At 40.0% G+C, this 20,351-nt stretch overlaps 1 protein-coding gene across 5 annotated transcripts in view; it reads left to right on the top strand.

Moving 5' to 3' along the window:
* LOC126470020 (LIM domain and actin-binding protein 1) overlaps positions 1-20,351 on the top strand; it is a 230,581-nt gene that overhangs the window by 175,310 nt on the left and 34,920 nt on the right. For 4 of the 5 annotated variants that reach the window (XM_050097500.1, XM_050097501.1, XM_050097499.1 and 1 more), the window contains 2 exons: positions 10,280-10,404; positions 10,562-10,738. In XM_050097500.1, the coding sequence (XP_049953457.1) occupies positions 10,280-10,404; positions 10,562-10,738 (302 nt within the window). The remainder of the gene's footprint in view (positions 1-10,279; positions 10,405-10,561; positions 10,739-20,351) is intronic. The other variant, XM_050097498.1, reaches the window with a different exon arrangement.

The following is a 20,351-nucleotide window of genomic DNA, read 5'->3' as shown; positions in this document are numbered from 1 at the left end:
TGAGGGTACTAACATGACTTTTTGTTAGGTCAGAGGACTGAAGCAGGGTATATTCAGGCTCATTATACCAACTGAGGAACTGCTTGAGTAAGAAGTAGTGGCTCTAAAGTTCAGAATTCTGACATCAGTGGGAGAGTTATGTGGTGATCACATGCTCCTCCATAACACATCCAAATGATGCCATTGCCAGAGTATGCCATGGCAGCTGATTAGTACCATTTGGTCTCCTGTGCTTGATCACATAACACCTTTTTATCATTTATACTTAGAAATAAAGGGAGTGAACACAATAGTGAACCTTGTGGAACACCACAAGTGACTTGTCCCCACTCAAAATATGACTCAGCATGAAAATTCCCTGTGTTGTTGAACATGACTCTGTGGTTTAAGTTATCAAAATATAAGTGGAATATTTACCTTGACAGCCACAAACTTAACATATCTCCATTGAATACTATAGACCGCACTGTTCCAGCTCAAGGTCACACAGGTGCTCGTGGGTGGGGTAGGCAGATGGCTTGCACTTGGGTTGTCAACATTTTTCCACAACAGTATCAGCTAGTGAATTACCATTGACTAAGCAAATAAAATTGTAAGAAAATGTGTTTAATACAAACGTTTCAACAAAAGTAAAAAATATTAACATTTTATTGTATTATTGGAACATGAAATTTATTTTTGTTCACAAGTCACAAAAATGTTTGATTTAAGACCCAATGTTGCTACAAATGCAGGATTCTCTTACATATTGACCATTCTGCAGTTTTTCCTGGCAGAAAATAGTTGTTCACAATGAAATTTGGACCCAAACACAAACATGATATTGACCAGATTTCTGTGTATTTTGGGAAACTGCTCTACATGTATACCATGGAACCATTGTAGCAAATTGATGCTGCTGTAATATCTGTCCTTGAACAGAGTGCAACAGCTGTTAATTGCATTTCCAGATGTACAGTATCTGGAGCAACTGAGAACTGAGTGATAAATAAATTCAATTCATTTTCTGTTCTATATGGGTCTTGACCCCTTGTGTTGAAACTCTGATGAAGTTAAACAATCTTTCCTTGACATACCATGAAACATGTGTCTGAAGGTAACTGTAGAAATGAAAGACATTCCAAAAGTGTTATGTTAGCTGTCTTTCAAATACCTCTAGATGAAGTTTGTTCATAAATACATTAATTTTATTGTACATGGTGATAACCAGTAACTCTTTCTTTGACGTGTCGTGTCCTGTTATTTAAATGTCTCATAATATGAGTGATATAGGCTGTGTGCAAACTACAGAGAACAAAGTGTGAACATGGTGCAATAGAGCGCCTTGGATTTAGCCTACTTACCTATGCCTGGCTCACTGGTGAAATGTGAATGCTCATGAATTGCCATGCTCTGTGGGGCAGAGTAGGAACAGACTGCTGTAGACAGATCACAAAAAATACTAATATTTGAAATTTTGTTAATTAACATATTAATAAATTTCAGTAGTTTACAAGAAAAATGCAGCACTCAAAAGGCGTTTTTCATGTAAACTACTGCAATTTATATACAGCTGCTGCAAAAATGGAATGGAACTTGGTTAACATTTAAATACACAGTAATTGGGATGGCAGAAGGCATGTTTGGTGACAAGGCCCTCCTGGAGTCAAAATTGTGTTCAACTCAAAATCTTGTATTTGTAGATATGCTCAATGATTTTCTGAAGCGGTTGAGGATTATATTAATAGTGAAACTTTAATACCCATTCTGATGCCTCTCTTAAGAAGGAATGTTACAATGTCATACTTCTGTGTTTCAGGTAAAATACTTTGCAATGGAAGTGGATTATGTATCTGACTCAGTACAACTACTGTCTTACTCTTCGCAAAAAAAGAAAAAGAGAATACTAGTGCAGCTTGCTGAGCTTGTTCTGTGATGAAATATTTGGTCATTTTCTTACTAAATCACCTTGTTCCTTGACAGACGTCTCTGTCTTTACTTCTTACTACTTTCCACATTTTTTTAATTTTATTTTTTGACATTATTAATTTGCACAACATACAACCTTTTTGAATTTTTGACACCAATATAATAAGTATTTATGCTTATCATGATCATTTTGTGTACTTGTCTCTACCTACAACATGAACTTTAATGCCTTTGTTATCTGAGGTCTCCACTGTACCACTGATACTGTATTTTGCAGTTTTCATTGGGAAGCAACAGTTCAACTGTTTAAGTTCTACATCTCCATTTGTTCTCTGCCACCCCGGGGAAGTGTATGGAAGAGGAATCTGAGTGTTGTATGACATGTAAAATTTCTTTCACATTCCATTTGCATATGGAGCATGGGAAGAATGTCTGCTTAAATGCCCCTCTGTATGTTATAATTAGTCTAATTTTTACAATGTGGTCACTGCAAGAGTGATCAGCAGGTGCTTAAGTGTATTTCAAGGTTCTTCAGTTAATACTTGTCCTTGAATATTTGTAAGTAGGCTTTTGAGGGATAATTGGCATCTATCTTCAAGCATACGCCAGTTCAGGTTTTGCAGCATTTCTGTGACATTCCTCAATGAGTTAAAAACTCTTCTATGTACATGTTCAGTATCCCCTACTAGTCCTATTTGGTGGGGGGCCTACACACTTGAAGAACATCCTAAGATTGGATGCACAAACGTTTTGTAAGCAGTCTCCTCTTTATTCCATCTACCCTGCCAATGAACTTAAGTCTGCTTTACCTATGTCTGAGCCTATGTACCTATTTCACATCTTCACAAACTGTTACATCCAGATATTTGTATAAGTTGACTGATCCCAGTTGCGACTCATTGGTATTGAAATCATAAGGTACAAGGTTTCTGTCTTTCATGCACTTGCACAATTTTATGTTGCTGTACATTTAAAACAAATTACAAATCTTACTACTACTTTGAGATCATAAGATCAGTGTGGATATTTGTGAAGCTTGTTTTTTCTAAACAGTACTTCATTATAGATAGCTACATCATTTGCAGAAAGTCTGAGGTTACTATTAATGTTGTCTGCGAGGTCATTAATATATATCATGAGCAGCAAGGGTCTCAACATCCTTCCCTGGGGCTCTAGAAATGAGTAAAATTTAATGTTCACATGGGGACTACCACGTAAAATATTCCCCTGTCTCTGTAGTTGGCAGTTATACTTATGGCAAAAGTAGATGATCTTAAAAAAATTTTACAAGTTTTCTATGTAGTTTCCATAATAAAAGGGGTGTTCCCTCAAAATTCTATATCAACTTTGAGAAGAATGATGATAAATTCTGCATCACATCATAACTGGAGATGAGACACGTGTCTTGGACCAAATTCCAGAGATGAAGAGCAACTCTTAAGAAATGGTACAGATCTCATTTTGATCAAAATAAAACTAAAAGTGCATACATACACTTGGCATTTCAAAAATTGTTTCACTGCATTTTGCAGATGGAAAATGCTCTTAACTTTATGTAAAGACATAAACTAACCAACTCTTATATTTACTACCATATTTGTCAGTGACTCTGGTGTGCTCAAACATAAATAGTTTTGTCTGTGACATTATTCACGAACAGTTCACAACATCTATACACTGAGGTGTTGGACCACCTGTTGCCCAGAATATTGCAGCAACTCAATGTGGCATGGACTCAACAAGTCATTGGAAGTCCCCTGCAGAAATATTAAGCCATACTGCCTCTATAACCATCCATAGTTGTGAAGGTGTTGACAGTACAGAATGTTGTGCATGAACTGACCTCTCGATTATGGCCCATAAATGTGCAGTGGTATCCATTTTGGGTGATCTGTATGGCCAAATCATTTGCTCAAATTGCCCAGAATGTTCTTCTAACCAGTGATGAACAATTGTGACATGACATTATTGTTTGGGAACATGAAGTCCATGAATGGCTGCAAATGGTCTCCATGTAGCCAAACATAACCATTTCCAGTCAATGATTGGTTCAGCTGGACCAGAGGACTTTGCCCATTCCATGTAAACACAGCCCACAACCACTATGCAGCCAGCAACAGTTTGCACAGTGCCTTGTTGACAAATTGGCTGCTTGGCTTCATGGGTGTGCACCACACTCAAACAATACAATCAGCTTTTACCATCTGAAATTGGGATGCATCTGACCAGGCCACAGTTTTCCAGTTATGTAGGGTCCAACTGATGTGGTCATGAGCCCAGGAGAGCCACTGTGGGTGATGTCATACTGTTAGCAAAGGAACTCGCATCAGTCATCTGCTGAGATTGCCCATTAATGCCACATTTCGCCACACGGTCCTAATTGATAAGTTTGTTGAATGTCTCACATTCATTTCTGTAGTTATTTCATGCAGAGTTGCTTGTCTGTTAGCACTGACAACTCTAAGCAAACACCACTGCTTTCAGTCATTAAGTAAGGGCCGTCAGCCATAGAATTGTCCAGGGTGAGCAGTAATGCCCAAAATTTAGTATTTTTGGCACTCTCTTCACACTGTAGATCTTAGAATATTGGATTCCCCAATGCTTTCTGAAATGGAATAGCCAATGCATCTAACTTGAACTACCATTCCATGTTCAGAGTCTGTTGATTCCTGTTGTGTGGGCATACTCACATCAGAAGCCTTTTCATATGAATCACCTGAGTACAAATAACAGCTCTTCCAATGCACTAGCCTTTTATACCTTGTATACATAATACTATCACCATCTGTAAATGTGCACGTCATTACCCCATGACTTTTGTCTCCTCAGTGTAAATGGCCTATTAGGTAATGTCAGAAGCTCCTTGAATCTGTTTTTACTATTTTGTGGTAGTTCCATAAATCATTAACTTTGTGTGCTTTGCATACTTTCTTTCATTTGCATTCATATGTTTGGATAACATCTCACCTACACAAAAAGTATTCCAATTTGAAAGATGGCTTTGATCCAGCAACCAGACCAGGACATGATCTGTATAATGCAGCCAACCAGTTACAATAGGATTGAACTTGACCTGATTTTGACACTGACTATTGGGGTCTTCATCAGAAAAACCAAAATCATTTACATATAACAGATTAAAAAACCAGTAATATAGAGGAAAAATCAAGACTAGATGGTTATTACACTGAACAGATTTATGAGGTGATTATACTCACATGTAGTGACAGTTGAAAACATATTTACAAGCAAACTGCACTCATCATGTAAAATAACTTCTTAATATTGTATTTAAACCCATATAAAAATTACAGATCTCAAAACTGACGTAACAATGGTACTTGTCTGTAAAAATTACAGCTACGTGATATAGCTTACTACACACAGCTGAGGGCTGTTTGAGGAAATGAGCACTGGAGGTGGCATGAAATTAAGTGGCTCACAGGTCAAAGTTTCAACAAGAAGAACACAAAATAAGTTAAACCATCTATTGACAATGGAAGAAATCAGCTGATTCCAGTAACAAAATATTTTAAATAGCATATAAGTACTCACCTCACAAGTCAACAGCCAGCATTATGGAAAATAAAAATTTATACACAACAATGCAATAGCAAATGTGCTATACATTTTGTATGGAAACAAATGAAAAGGAAAGAGGAAGATGATATTTTACAGTCTACTCTGAGGAAAGTGATGAGTCAATTTTAGGTAGCTGTAACTTTTCATTCAAAATGAAACCCTCATTAAGAGAAAAGTTTTTTGAAAATTTGTAATTCTTCAAGAACATCAAATCCAAAGCCTTTCCTTTCTGCATGCAGGATACAGACATCATGAACTTCTTTAGGCTATGGCCTGTAATTAATAAGTGATCAGAATGAACAAGTTACATATACTTGTATCTTTCTTTTCCCCACAGATGTTCTTCAAGTCTAACAGCAGTTGCCCATCCTGTCTGTCCTATGTAATATGCTGGAAATATGTCATAGCTAATTTTATAGACACCTGAGTTTTTTATGGGAATGCCCTGGTTTCAAACTATTTCTGAAGCTATTCCTAGTAGAAAATGCTGATTTACAGTCACACTTGTTTTGGAGGAGACACTGATCCTGTGAGATAAGGATCCTCAGATTGGTATTTAGAAAAAAATTTCCATTTGATTATATTAATTATTAGGAGAAGTGTCAAGAGTGGTGATTCTGTTATTGGTTTTATTTTTGAGAATATTGTGTCCACTATGGTTTGTTAATACCCATTATTGACTGTGATAGTTTTAATCTAATTAATCTCAGCATCAAGATTTTCATCAGATAATGGAATGGAAACAGCTCTATATGTGGAAGTATGAAAAAAGGTTTTTAGTGAGAATGAGGGAGGGAGTGTTGAACAGGATGGTACTATTTAATCAGTGCAGGTTTCTTTGCAAAATATTGAAAGAAATTTTGTTGTCAACTATTGTTAATTTAGATCCAAATAATTTAATTGGCAGAATTCGTTTTCAAGCTCACATTTGAAAATAATGCTGTTATGAGGCACCCTGTAAATGATCAAAATGTCATCTACATGTCTGTATTATGAATGAATACCTAGAATGGTAGCTGAAAAATTTTTAAAAAATATTTCTTCTAAGGAATTTATGATTGTGCCTGCAAGAATACCAACTAATGGGTTATCCTTTCGAAGACCATCTGATTGCTGATGCAGCTGTCCATTGAACTCAAAATAGTTGTATTTGACTACAGTTTGAATTAAATTAATGAAGTCAGTAATCTGCTCAGCAGAAATCTCTTTTTTATGAAGATGTATTTTTTTTCCTACTGTATCTAAAGTTGTTTGCACAGGCATGCTCATGTAGAGATTTTTAATATTGAACAATGGTAGCTTGGTGTTTTGATGAAAATGTAAATCTTTTATTTTGTGAACGAGATCCATAGAGCTGTTTCCACTCCTTTATCTGATAAGAATCTCAATGCTGAGATTAATTTGATTAAAACCATCACAGTCAGCAATGGATACAAACCAACAATAGAGGACAATATTTTCAAAAATGAAACCAATAATAGAATTACCACTCTTGGCACTTCTCATTATAATGGATATAATCAGACAACAAAGTTTTCCCATACCATTTTTAGGACCTGTATCTTACTGCAGTCAGCATCTCCTCCAAAAAAAGGGTGATTGAAAAGCAGCATTTTCTACTTACAATGGCTTCAAAAATAATCTTACTCATAATTTGAAACCCCCATAAAACAGGTGTCTTTGAAATTAGCTGTGACATATGTCCAGCTTATTACAGAGGACAGACAGGATGAGGCAATTGTGGTTACATGTAAAGAACATCCCTTAATAAAAAAAGGTGTATATATAATTTGTCCTTTTTTGATCCTTCATTAATTTCAGGTGATAAGTGTAAAGAAGTTTGTGATGTGAGTACCTGCACACAGAAAAGAAAGGTTCAGACTTGATGTCCTTGGAAGAAATAGAAACTTTCAAAAAGCTTTTCTCTTAATGACAGTTTCATTCTGAATGAACAGTTGCAGCTACTTAATAAAAGTGGTATAAAGTCCTTATTTAGAAACACCTAAAACTGACTCCTTATTTTCCTTGGAATAGACTCTACAATATTGTCTTCCTCTCTCCTTTTCATTTATTACACTGTAATTCATTTTCACACAAAATGTATAGAATATCTGCTATTGCATTGCCCTGTGCAAATTTTTATCTTGCATAATACTGGCTGTTGACTTGCAAGGTGAACACTAATATGCTATTTAAAATGTTTTTGTCAATGTAAGCAGCTCATTTCTTCGATTGTCAATAGATGGCATGACTTGTTTCGGTCTGTGAGCTGTTTAGTCTGGTGCCATCTCCAGTACCTGTTCTCTCCTACAGTCCTTAGTGGCGTACAATGTGCTACATAGCATAGCTATAGTTTTTACTAACAAGTATCGTTGTTATGTCAGGCGCAACACCTGTACTTTTTGTATGGTTTTAAATATGATTTTAAGAATTTATTTTATATGGGGAGAGCATTTAGCTCATAAAACTGTTTTCAACTGTCACTACATGTGAGTATAGTCACCTCATAAATGAATTTTTATGAAATTTGTAGTCAGCAATTAATTTGAGTTTAAAAGTAACAGAGATATTCACAAATGAAGTACTAGAAGAAAAACTGATCTGTACTACCCTCTAATGAATCTCACTGTTGCACATTGAGGAGTGAAATATACAGTTTTAAAGATCTTTGATAATCTACTCTCACAAATGAAATGTCTAACTATTTTCAAATAGAGTTGAATCTAGTTTCTTCTTAACAATTCCTTCTATACAATAGAGGAATTTAGTTACTTACAAACATATCCTTCAGACCATGTAATGACTTAAACATATATGTTTTATTTGAGTATGAGTGAATCCTTAAGCTGCATTTAAAAATCTAGCCTTATTTGCTATAGATTCCATTCCTACACTACACCATCTTCAGCCCACTATACGAAAAAACAGGTAATGATGGAAATAATTTGGTAACCAGCATAACATAATGTGATAGAGTGTACAATGAAATTAATATTCACTATGATGAATTGTTTCCTTCCTGCTTAGGTATTGACATTACCAGCACATGAACAAGACTCTCAAAAAAGATTTTCTGGTATTGTCAGTACCATAAGCAGGAAGGAAGGAATTCATCATGATGGCCATCAGTTTGACTGTGCTCTCTGTTGCGGTATATTATAGGAGTTACCCAGTCATGCACATGATTCTTTGAATGTGTGGTCTCTGTTCCTTCAAAAAAAAAACAGACGCCACACAGATCCCACAGCCGTGCAACACTGTATGTGAATTGAAGAGGGATCACTGCTGTCTGCTGCAGCAGGACATTAAGCAGAATCAGTGGCAATGAGCAAAACTGTGTACCAGACTGGGATTCAAACCCGGGATCTCCTTCTTACTAGGCAAGTGCGGCAACCACTGTGCCATCCAGGGCACAGTGTTATTGCAACTACATGGACTACTGTGGTAAACCTCACTGCCAATCCATATTCCCACCGAGCACCACCTATCTGCAGTCCCTCTCCATTTATACTTCCATTTGCTACTTAGAGATTCCCGCAGGAGGTCAGCCGTATTTGTGCATTCGCACTGAAGAAGTGGATCTATTGCCCAGACAGGTTTATCAATGCATGGTGTCTGTTCCTTCGAAAGAACAGACACCATGCAGTTACCACAGCTGCAAAACACTATATGTAAAATGAAGGAGGATCACTGCTGTCAGCTGCAGCGGGACATTAAGCAGAATCAGTGGCAACGAGTGAAAATGTGTACCGGATTGGGATTCAAACTCAGTATCTCCTGCTTACTAGGATTTAAATGCCAGTCCTGTACACATTTTCACTCATCACCTACTGATTCTGCTTAATGTCTGACTGCAGCTGACAGCAGTGATCCCCCTTCAATTTGTATATAATGTTTTACAGCTGTGGGACCTTTGTTGTGTCTGTTCTTTCGAAGGAACAGACACCATGCACTTAAATAATTGATAAGCCTGGCTGGGCAATGGATACATTTCATCACTGCAAATGCACAAATACATCTTACCTCCTGTGGGAATCTCTAAGTAGGGAACGGGCTTATAAATGGACAGGGACTGTGGATAGGTGTTGCTTGGTGGGACTGTGGCTCGACCGTGAGGTTTACCGATGCGGTCCATGAAGTTGCAATAATGCTCTGTCTCAGATGGAGCAGTGGTTACTGCACCTTCTTAGTAAGTAGGAGATCCTGGGTTTGAATCCTGGTCCAGTACACATTTTCGCTCATCGCTGGCGATTCCACTTAATGTCCTGCTGCAGCAGACAGCAGTGATTCCCCTTCAATTTACATATCCACGTGATTACCTGGTTTATCATAGAAGGAATTGAAGATGGTGAATTGTAGTGCCATAATCAATAGCAAAAGTGCATTGTAGTGCCATAATCAATAGCAAATGAAGCAAGACCTTTGAATACAAGTGAATGATGCATCTGTACACAAATAAAATCATAGTAACAGCTGGCTTCCTCTGGTCCATCTAAGGTTGACATATGAAGATCAAATATATTTCTGTAAGAAGAGTGCACATTCCATATCATATATTTATTGTAAATACAATCTATGAAACAGAAAAATAGCTAGAAAACTAACTAAATTTGCATTAACACTTCAAAACACTGTCAGACAAAGTCTCTGTTTGCTATTACTTCATTGTAGAGTACCTCCTCAATATTAGTCACAAAAAATTGTTTGAAGTAATCTCCAATGGCAGTCTGTATTATGTTAGTAGTGAAATAATTCTCTTATATGATTATGAAACAAACATATGGTACAGGTTTGGCAAAGAAGTCAAGAAGTCTTTTCCTAGAGCTAGATGCAACAGCTAAGAACCAACAGCCACCTCTTCTTTCACCTGCCAAATCACCTGTTCTAAAGCAAGATCCCAAGAAGACTAGGGAGGTGAGTATGATTACTACATAGACTGAATGCTCATAGGTGTTCACTATCTCTTACATGAGCCCTCTGCCATGCACTGTAAAGTGGCCTGCCAAGTATATATGTAGATGTAGATTTGCTTTGATTCATTCTTTAGTCATTGAATTTTTCTGTATTATAGGCTCTATTTGCACAACAGGTTTCAAAGGATATTGTAAGGGCAAGTGATACAGTTGAAGATGTGAAGGTTGAAACATCAGATGTCTCAAGTAAATTCAAGTTTTTTGAAACCTATAAGGAGCCTGAAAAACAGAAAAAACCTTTCCGCATAACACCTCCAAGAGAAGGTCAAGTTAAGGCAAGTACTCTTTTGCTGTGCATATTTTGGGGTGTGATAAATCAAAATACTTGAATCATATCTTAAATTTTTGCACACACACACACAGAAATAAGAAAAACATTAAAAATTGAGCAGATTAGGGGGAAAGTCAATTTCTGTCATAAAAATTATGATATTCTTTATGTTGCTGTTGCAGTATCAGTTAACCACTCACTAAATAATTGCTTCAGTGACATGGTGGCTATATTCTCTGTACCCATCACTGTTCAAGTGAGCTATTACTGCAGCTTTAAGTACACTGTCAATGGAACATTGCGCCATAAGAAAGAGAAAAATCTCTTCACTCCATTTGCAATATTTTGCTCAATAAATCTCAGTTCATACAAAAGTCTGGCATGAACTCTCTTTCAGTTGTAATGTATCACTGTTTCTTTAGATCTTTCTCCTGTTGTTAACTTACTCTAAAAACTTACGTTGCTGTTCTGTCATCAGTTTAAATCCAAGGAATTTGCATGAGGTTGTTGTCCATTGTAGGTGAATTTATGGTAGCATATTTTCTTAAATTAGTTTTTGAATTTCTATATCCAGAACACACATGAAAGCAAGTTTTTGGAATTGACTTGTAAAAAATTTTGCATGGAGAGGAGAATACTTTTTGCAAATATACTAGACATGCACTTCTGCATGTGAAAGTAGTTCATTTGACAATATATAGTTATGCTTTATAAAGTGATTAGTTTTATCTACTAATATTCATTTAATAGAAGTGATTTAATAGAAGTGATTTTATTCATACTTATTTATAACAGTGTTTTTGGGATGTCACATCCAAATTTAGTCTGGATATTAATTTTTCATACAGTTGTGCCTTTTAATATATGGAAATTATCTCCGTATTTCTGTTGCATGTTCTGCATGATTCTGCATCCATAAAATGTGTTGGTGGATGTGGTCAAATTAGACTGTTTAGATAGGTTAAATTGTGGGTGTGGGAGAATAGAGTACAGACAATGGTATGATTAAAGATAACCAGTCATAATGTGGAAGAACTGTTGAGCAGTAGACAGTGTGTGTGTGTGTGTGTGTGTGTGTGTGTGTGTGTGTGTGTGTGTGTGAAGTAAGTAGTAGTCAAGATGTAGCCAAGGTGGATATCAGGAGGATTGTGGAAATGTGAGATTCATTGCAGAGGCATAGGTTGTGAGACAGCCATTAGGTTAATCACATTGTGTCATGTAACATGCTGTGTATCTAGGTTGTCATACTTAACCTTGCCAACAATTTGACAGTGGCAATACATACATTTGTACAGTGTTAGTAGTCATGCCCACAAGAAGTAGCTGCAGCAAAACTGATAAGCTGTATGGCTGCTTTGATTGGCAGCCCTGCCTCTGATGGGATGGGATAAGTAAATGAGAGGATTGCAATAATATTTGTAGGTACATGGGGTAAGCCCAATATGTAGGCGTTTCACTTTGGCATGACCTGCCTGACAAAAGATGGGAAACAGAACTAGTGGCACAATATCACTTTGGCAGAATGGGCAGATTTTTTTGAAAGCTATTCATCATTCAACACTTTTGAGATCAAGCCCAAGCATAGCTCAGGCCACGACTTTTGTGTTAAAAAGACTGCACCCGAGTGTAGGTCATCACTCAAAAATTGGTCTCACTACATATGAGAATCTGAAGGTATGAAAAGCAGAGAATCACAGTGTCAAACTACTGGTACTAAAAATAGACCAAAGGCTCTGATGGGATGACCATATAAGCTATCTGACAGGCAAACTTGCACGCATAATATTCCTCCTGCATAGAATAAGAAATTCTGTCAGTAAAAGTTTATTGATGCTTTGCTACTATGCATTCTTTCAGTCACAGGTGCAATATGGGATTCTGTTATAGGGTAATTCACCAGGCACAAACTGTGTGTGAAAAAAAAGGGCAATTAGATTGGGTCCAAGAGAAAGCTGTAAGGAGCACTTCAGTATATTAAACATAATGACACTCCCAAATCTCTACATGTATAACTACTTGATATACTAAAATAAAATATACAACAATTTATACAGAGAAAGTATTTACATTTGCACAGCACTCAAAACAACTGCATGCTTGATATAGAGTATTCTAGGCTGTCACTGACACACAACAGCGACAAACACCTAAGTCCAAATTTATATAATAAACTGCTACAATCTGTCAAAACCCTCACCCACTTTAAATTTAGGGAGGTATTAGACACATGGCTCAAAAATAAAGCATATTACTCAATTGAAGAATATCTTGGAAGTAATTTGAAAGGAATGTATAAACAATGAAATAATGTAACTATCTTTAACTAAATGTGTAAAACCATATAATTAATTCTTGAATGTAAACTGTATAATTATTATTGCTGAAATTGTCTGATTAGTAAGAAGTTTATGTATTTATGTATACGTAAAATGATGATGTGGGTAAAATGTACAAATTACTAACTACTAAAAATATGTATGTATATATATGCATAATGTATCATGTAAAAATTAGTAACAACTATACTTATATGAAATATGTAAAATGTATTTTGACGAAGCCAATTGCGTGGTAAACATGCTGAATGGCTAATAAATAAACACATGAACATATGAACAATGTACAGACATCTTGCCACTTGTCCCTTGACTGGTGCTGCCTTCTGTTATCAATTTCTAAAATTATTCTGAAAGATACGTTAGTGAATGTAACAGCTGCTCTCACAAATTGCTGAGCCAATATGATGCCATTGACATAGTTTCACACATGTGCTCATTAGGTTTCACAGTTTGCTCTTATTCTGCTACAAATATGCCATGTTTGTTGAGTGAGCAAGAAATTTTGGAAATGGACATGGAAGAAATTGTTCAATAACTCCCCTCACTTTTTTAAGGCTAATTATACTATTTTTAAATTTTCAATCTCTCAAAGAACTAAAGTAAATATGAAAAATAAGTCTTGAAGTGTGGTCTTTTCTTTAATATGTATTACTCTTAAAGATACATCAATTACATGCGTGCCAGTAACTCTTTAAATAACAACATAAATGGCCAGTTTCCTAGGCCCGATATTCTTCTAAGCAGCTGGTCAACACAGTGTCAAGGCATGACAATAAATATTCAGATAAATGCAGTCCTCATGATATTGAGTGATGTGCAAGGGAGACAAAGGTGCAGAGATGCTTTGACACAGAAAATCTGCTTTTAAACCAAGTTTCAAGAGGAATCTTGTCTATCAAGGACTTGAGCATAGCTGGAGGGAGATCACTCAATATTAAAAATATGCCATCTGCAGGTGGCTGGATAATAGTGAAGATGTGTCAAGTGGAAGGGGCTGTAGCTATCAAAGTGGAGGTATTATGGGAGGTTAACATGGTTCATATCGACAGGGTTTGCCATGGTGAGCAAAATTTAACTTCATGGATGCGTAATGTGATGCACTTGCACACTCTGGGGCTCAGCCTGTCTCGACACTATTCGGTACATCTCAACTTTGCTCGGTCCTTCCCAGAACTACTTGGTGTGCATGACATTTCATTTCCCAGTGCAGTGTCTCCTCATATTTGGTGTGGCATTTTTCAGTCGACATGACTTTCTTCAGTTCAGCAGAATCATAGTAGCAGCACTGTTTATCCTTCATGTTTTGTTGTGGTATAAAGGAAGTTGAAAGGTCCAGCAGCACTTTACTCAAAAAGAGGGAGTCTAGCAAACTGTCATCACAGCCTTTAAAAATGAATCGAAATCAAGGCTATTTTTCAAAGAGAAGGATGAGAATTTTCAGTATCTTTTCTAGAGTCACGTAACTGACAGGTATCACAAGTTGGCTGTAGAATGAGATTACAGTACCATGGATCAACAATTTAGAGATATAGTTGACAATGAAAGAGCAAAAAATTACAACAATCAATTGATTATTTGTGTGTGGTATAGTTTTGCACATCAAGATGCTCTTTGTGCTAAATTTGTAGGCATGGAGAATGTTATGAAATTGATGGTATGAATAGTAAATTTTCTGAAGTTATACACATTATACTCTGTCAGTTTCACCAGTTTTGGTAGAATTGAATGAAAAATATGGAAACAGTTCATATTACTGTGAAGTACAGTGGTTAAATCAGGGAGCATGTCAGGAACAATCTTCTGATTTAAGATCCATTGTTGTTGAATTTCTGAAGGAAAACAGAAAGCAAGAACCATAATTAGAAAAACTGTAATGAAATGGACTGCAGACCTCACATTTTTAATTATACAAGTCTGCAGTAAAACATTTAAGAAAATATTGAATTCTAGAAGGGGCAGCTTTTGACAAAGAACACTGTCAATTTTCCGAAGCATTCTGTCATTAAAGAAAATGTTAATTTTGAAGAATTGCTTGTAGCATTCAAAGAACAGTTTTCTAAACATTTTTAGGACACAACCAGTCTGTTTTTGGGTGGTTTTTGAAACTTATTACCATTTCAGTTGTGTGTGTGTGTGTGTGTGTGTGTGTGTGTGTGTGTAATTCCCATGTAAAAGACAGAATCAAACAATCAAAAGTCCAGTATGGAAAAAACAGGGGTATGGAAAGAATAGATTACTACTTGCCACACAAAGAAGGCACTGAGTTCCTCACAGGCACAGTAAAAAAGAACACTAGAAATATTTGAACTTTCAGACAAAGCATTCTTTTTCATTGTGCCTGTCTGCAATTCAGAGCCTCCTTTGTGGTGAGTAGCAATCTATCCTTTCCATATTGCCACTTAAAAGACAAATTATTTTATGTTGTATGAAGTTTTCCTTGAAAAGCATATCCACATCTCCATAACAAGTCTGCAAATGTGATTTCAGTGTTTCACTCAATATATATGTGTGTGAAAGATGTTTCTTGATTATGAAACTAAATAAGTCATGATTATATGGTAGCCTAATTGATGAAAGTCTGCCAAATTCTCTGCATCTGCCTGTGTGCCAGCAGTTTGCACCAAATATAAATTTTATTATGTTTCCAGCAAACCAAAAATAAATAAGTTATCATTAAAATTTGTTTCATTTATTATCTATGTTGTCAGAAATATGAAACCAAGCTGCATGCAAGCTGTTCAGTGTTGTTTGAATGACTGAATTGTTATATAATGTGTTGGATCATAGTGTCCCCATCTTCCCACTAAGACAGCATGGTGTGGTTGTGGGGGATGTGTGCAATCAGATGGGAGAAATCCACATGTGCAGTAGCCACCAGAAAGATCGCGGGAGGCGCACATCAACACGGCGCGTCACGGACGGTAGTTGCCGCAAGTAGAGTCCTGTCCACCAGAGGGCACGCGAGAATTTGAACGCGACCTCTACCGGCATAACAACATCAACAACACCGGCAGAACGGGCCGTGCCCAGTCAGTCAACATCGGGCATGCCTAGGACACAGTCCCGGTCGATGCTAAGTGAAGTGCGACGTAAATGTGAACAGTGTTACTACACAATTGGCGACGAGTAGAGTCGTTCTTTCGCATGTTGCGTCGTTGTTCCAGTTTTGCAGCTTCTCCACGGCATGGAGGATTTAGTGCGGGTTCTGGTTGAGCAGCAGACGGAGCTCATGGCCACCATGAAACAAGTGCTTCCGGCGTTGCTCTCCACGCCATCTGTTCCAGCGCCGTTCCCTCCTCCCTTTCTCCCGTATGACAAGACGGCGAAGGATTGGGACGCATATGAACATCGCTTTCGGCAGCATTTCCAGGCGTTTCATGTTGCCGATGCGGAGGTATGTCGTGCTCTCTTCTTGTCTTGGATATCTCCCTCGCTGTATCAAGTTTTGCGGCAGCTAGTGCAGTTGCAGGAACCCTCGTCCTTGTCTTTTGACACATTGTGTTCATTGCTGTCTTCATATTATCGCCGCCGCACGCATGTTGTGGCGGCTAGGGTCGAGTTCTATCAATGCAAGAAACAGCACCATCAGTCTTACCGGGCGTGGGCCGCTACCCTGCACGGTCTTAGTCGCAAGTGTCATTTTGTCACGGAGCAGTCGCGAGAGTCGTATGCCCACGTTATGGTACGCAACGTCATTGTTCGTTCAGCCCCTGATAGGGAGGTCCGGCAATGGGCCCTGCAGTTAGAAGACCCTTCCCTCAAGGAAGTCCTGTCCATTGCTCAATCGTATGAAGTCTCTCAGACCGTAGGTCAACAGCTGGAAGCGTGGTGCGACGTTGCAGCGGTTCAGGGCGGCACGGCCGCGTCCACTGTGTCCGGGGTGGACGACGTGCGAGCGGTACAATCCGGCCGTTACGGCCGCTCCCGCACGGCGCGTAAACAGAATTCCAGCTGCCGGCCCCTGTTGCCGTCCTGTGCGTCATGCTATATACATCGTGATCAGTCAGCGTGCCCCCAGTGTTGGGCCATTTGTCGCAAATGTAATAAAAAAGGTCACATTGCTAAAGTTTGCCACTCAGCCGCAAAAGAATCAAAGGAAGCAGGTACAGAGGACATGGACGTTGACATTCAGGAAGTTTCATCGGGCCAGGCTCCCGACGCATCGGCATGCAAACTCTTTATCGAGGTGTTGGTTCGGTCACGCCGGTTACAACTGCAAGTAGATACGGGCGCGGCAGTTTCGTTGTTGAATGCACAAACTTATTCCGACCTTGGATCGCCCCCGTTGGCGCCAGTTTACTGGCGTGTACGCGGTATGGTAAACAGTTAATTCCCCTCCTTGGTCAATTCACTACCGACGTGACTTACAAATCAGTCACTCGGCCTATTACTTTTATTGTTGTCAGTGTTGCAAGCTCCGCTAACTTTTTGGCCTGGATGCCTTTCAAGCTTTCGGTTTTTCTATCGCTGACACCATGCAGTTGGTCTCCGAAGACGTTCCCTATCAATCATTGGAATCTTTGATCCCAGACTTTCCAGATATTTTTGAGGAGGGCCTGGGGCGTGTTTCAGATTTTGAAGCTCACTTAACGTTGAAGGCATCGGCTCGCCCGCGTTTTCTATGCGCGAGGCAGATTCCCTTGGCTCTCCGCCCTCAGGTAAAGGAAGAGCTAGACCAGCTGACAGCCCTAGGAGTCGTTCTTCCCATTTCTTCTAGTGAGTGGGCTTCGCCCCTCGTTATTGTAAGGAAGCCCTCAGGAAAATTACGTCTTTGTGGCAATTTTAAGGCCACCATTAATTCCCAATTGGTGGTGGACACCTATCCTTTGCCTCGTGCTGATGAATTGTTCTCCGCCGTAGCGGGAGGCCAATATTTTTCGAAAATCGATCTTTCGGAGGCTTATCATCAGATACCACTTGATGAGGTCTCCAAACGGCTGGCGGTTGTCAACACCCCATTTGGCCTTTACCAATGCCAGCGGTTGGCCTTCGGAATCTCCAGTGCCCTGGCGATATTCCAGCGTTATCTTGAGCACGTCACGTCAACAATCCCTCATTGTATTAATTACCTGGATGACATAATTGTCACAGGCCACAGCACGAAGGAACACTTGCACAACCTTCGCAACCTCTTTCTCAAATTCAGGTCTGTGGGCTTGCGTTGCAACCTGCATAAGTCAAACTTCTTCCAACCATCCATTGAGTATGTGGGCTGCACCATCTCTCGGCACGGCATCCAGCCACTAGGAAGTTTGGTCCAAGGTATCGTCGACCTTCCTCGGCCCACTTCGCTGAAAGAGTTACAAGCCTTTTTAGGCAAGATAGCCTATTACCACCGGTTCATTCCCAGGGCTTCCACCATAGCCCACCCCCTGTACTGCCTTCTGCGCAAGGGTGTTCCTTTTGATTGGTCGCCTGCATGCGAGCGAGCGTTCACCTCGTTGAAGGGCCTCCTCACGTCAGTGCCTTGTTTGGCTACTTTTGATCCCCATAAGCCATTGGTCCTGGCTACAGATGCTTCACAGTATGGGGTGGGGGCGGTCCTGGCCCATCGCAATGCAGACGGTTCCTAGCAACCACTGGCATTTGCGTCTAAAACTCTTAGTCCCGTGCAGGCCCATTACTCCCAGGTGGGTAAAGAGGCTTTGGCCATTGTCTACGCTGTTACCAAGTTTCACCCTTTCTTGTAAGGCACAAAATTTCAGTTAATCACTGACCATAAGCCGTTAATATCGTTATTTGGCCTCACCTCTCAGATTCCGGATAGGGCGGCCCACAGACTACAGCGCTGGGCCTTGTTCCTCTCTAAGTACCATTATGACATTCATTTTCACCCTACCGGACAGCATGCCAACACCGACACTCATTCCCGTCTTCCTGTGGGCCCAGATCCTACGTTCAATCGAGAGGAGATTATGTGTTTTCATTTGGATGTGGCGTCCCGCCAAGCGGTTGATGGCTTCCTGATCACTAGTTCTCGAGTCGCCCGGGAAACAGCAGCTGACCCGGTTCTCCAGCAAGTAGTTCGCCTCATTCAGCAGGGGTGGTCATCCTGCCTTCCGGGCCGGGCCTCGGACCCTCTTCGTAATTATTTTATTCTACAAGACCGCCTCTCGCTCTTGGAAGGAGTTCTCCTTCTGGCTACCGATGATACAGCTCCTCGGGTGGTTGTTCCTGCAAGTTTACGAAGGGAGGTCCTCACATTATTACATGCGGGGCACTGGGGTGTTTCCGGTACTAAAACCTTGGCTCGCAGACATGTGTACTGGCCCGGTATTGACAGAGAAATTGAGCACTTGGTGGCCGCCTGTTCCCAGTGTGGGAGCCAACAGGCATCTCCCATGGCAGCGTTCTCTTAATGGCCGCCAGCAACCCAAGCATGGGAACGTGTTCACATCGATTTTGCGGGCCCGTTTCTCAATGGCTTTTGGCTCATTGTCATTGATGCTTATTCCCGATTCCCATATGTGGTTCGCTGCTCCTCAACCACTTCAGAAGTTGCAATCCAGGCACTAGCAAAAATCTTTTCTGTGGAAGGTCTGCCAATCACCCTGGTCTCGGACAATGGACCGCAGTTTCTTCCGCAGACCTTCCAGGATTTTTGTAGGCGCTTCGGTATTCGGTACGTTTGCTCTCCCCCCTTCCATCCACAATTGAATGGGGAAGCTGAGCACATGGTGCGCACATTTAAGACACAGATGAAAAAGTATGTGCATGAATTTCTTGCAGAGGAAGCATTGACATTTTTCCTGATGGCATACCGGACCACACCAATGGGAGAACGCAGCCCCGCAGAGCTCCTCCATGGGCGTCAACCTAGGACTCTGCTGCACCTCCTCCGACCTGGTCCTCGCCAGTCTTCGCAAAATGGAGTACCTGGCTTTCCACTGGGTATGTCGGTCTGGGCCCATGGGTTTGGTTGCAATCCACGTTGGATACCGGCGGTGGTCCTCCTCTCGGACACTGGCTTCCCCATTGCCGGCACCTGTGTTGGTTTTGCAGGGGACGTTACCGCCTCTCCCCACTGTGACTCTGCCGCACTGTGCTGGTTCTCAGCCTTGGCAGCCTCCAGTAGCTCCAGCACCGGCATTGCCATCGTTCGCGATGCCCCAGCGAGAGCCGTCCCCCTCTCAGGCCCGATTTCTCAGGAGGCTGATTCACCTGTGGTCGTCCCTTCCCCATCATCCCCGCCACTGGGTCTTGCCCCTCCTGAGGTGGAACAGGATCTGGAGTTCAACAGCTTGTCACCCGTTCTGTCCCGGGCTCTGGTTGTGGGAC

Source organism: Schistocerca serialis, chromosome 3 (assembly GCF_023864345.2).
Source record: "Schistocerca serialis cubense isolate TAMUIC-IGC-003099 chromosome 3, iqSchSeri2.2, whole genome shotgun sequence".
Taxonomy (NCBI): domain Eukaryota; kingdom Metazoa; phylum Arthropoda; class Insecta; order Orthoptera; family Acrididae; genus Schistocerca; species Schistocerca serialis.
The sequence above is the reverse complement of the archived record's forward strand: the minus strand, read 5'-3'. Positions and strand labels throughout refer to the sequence as shown.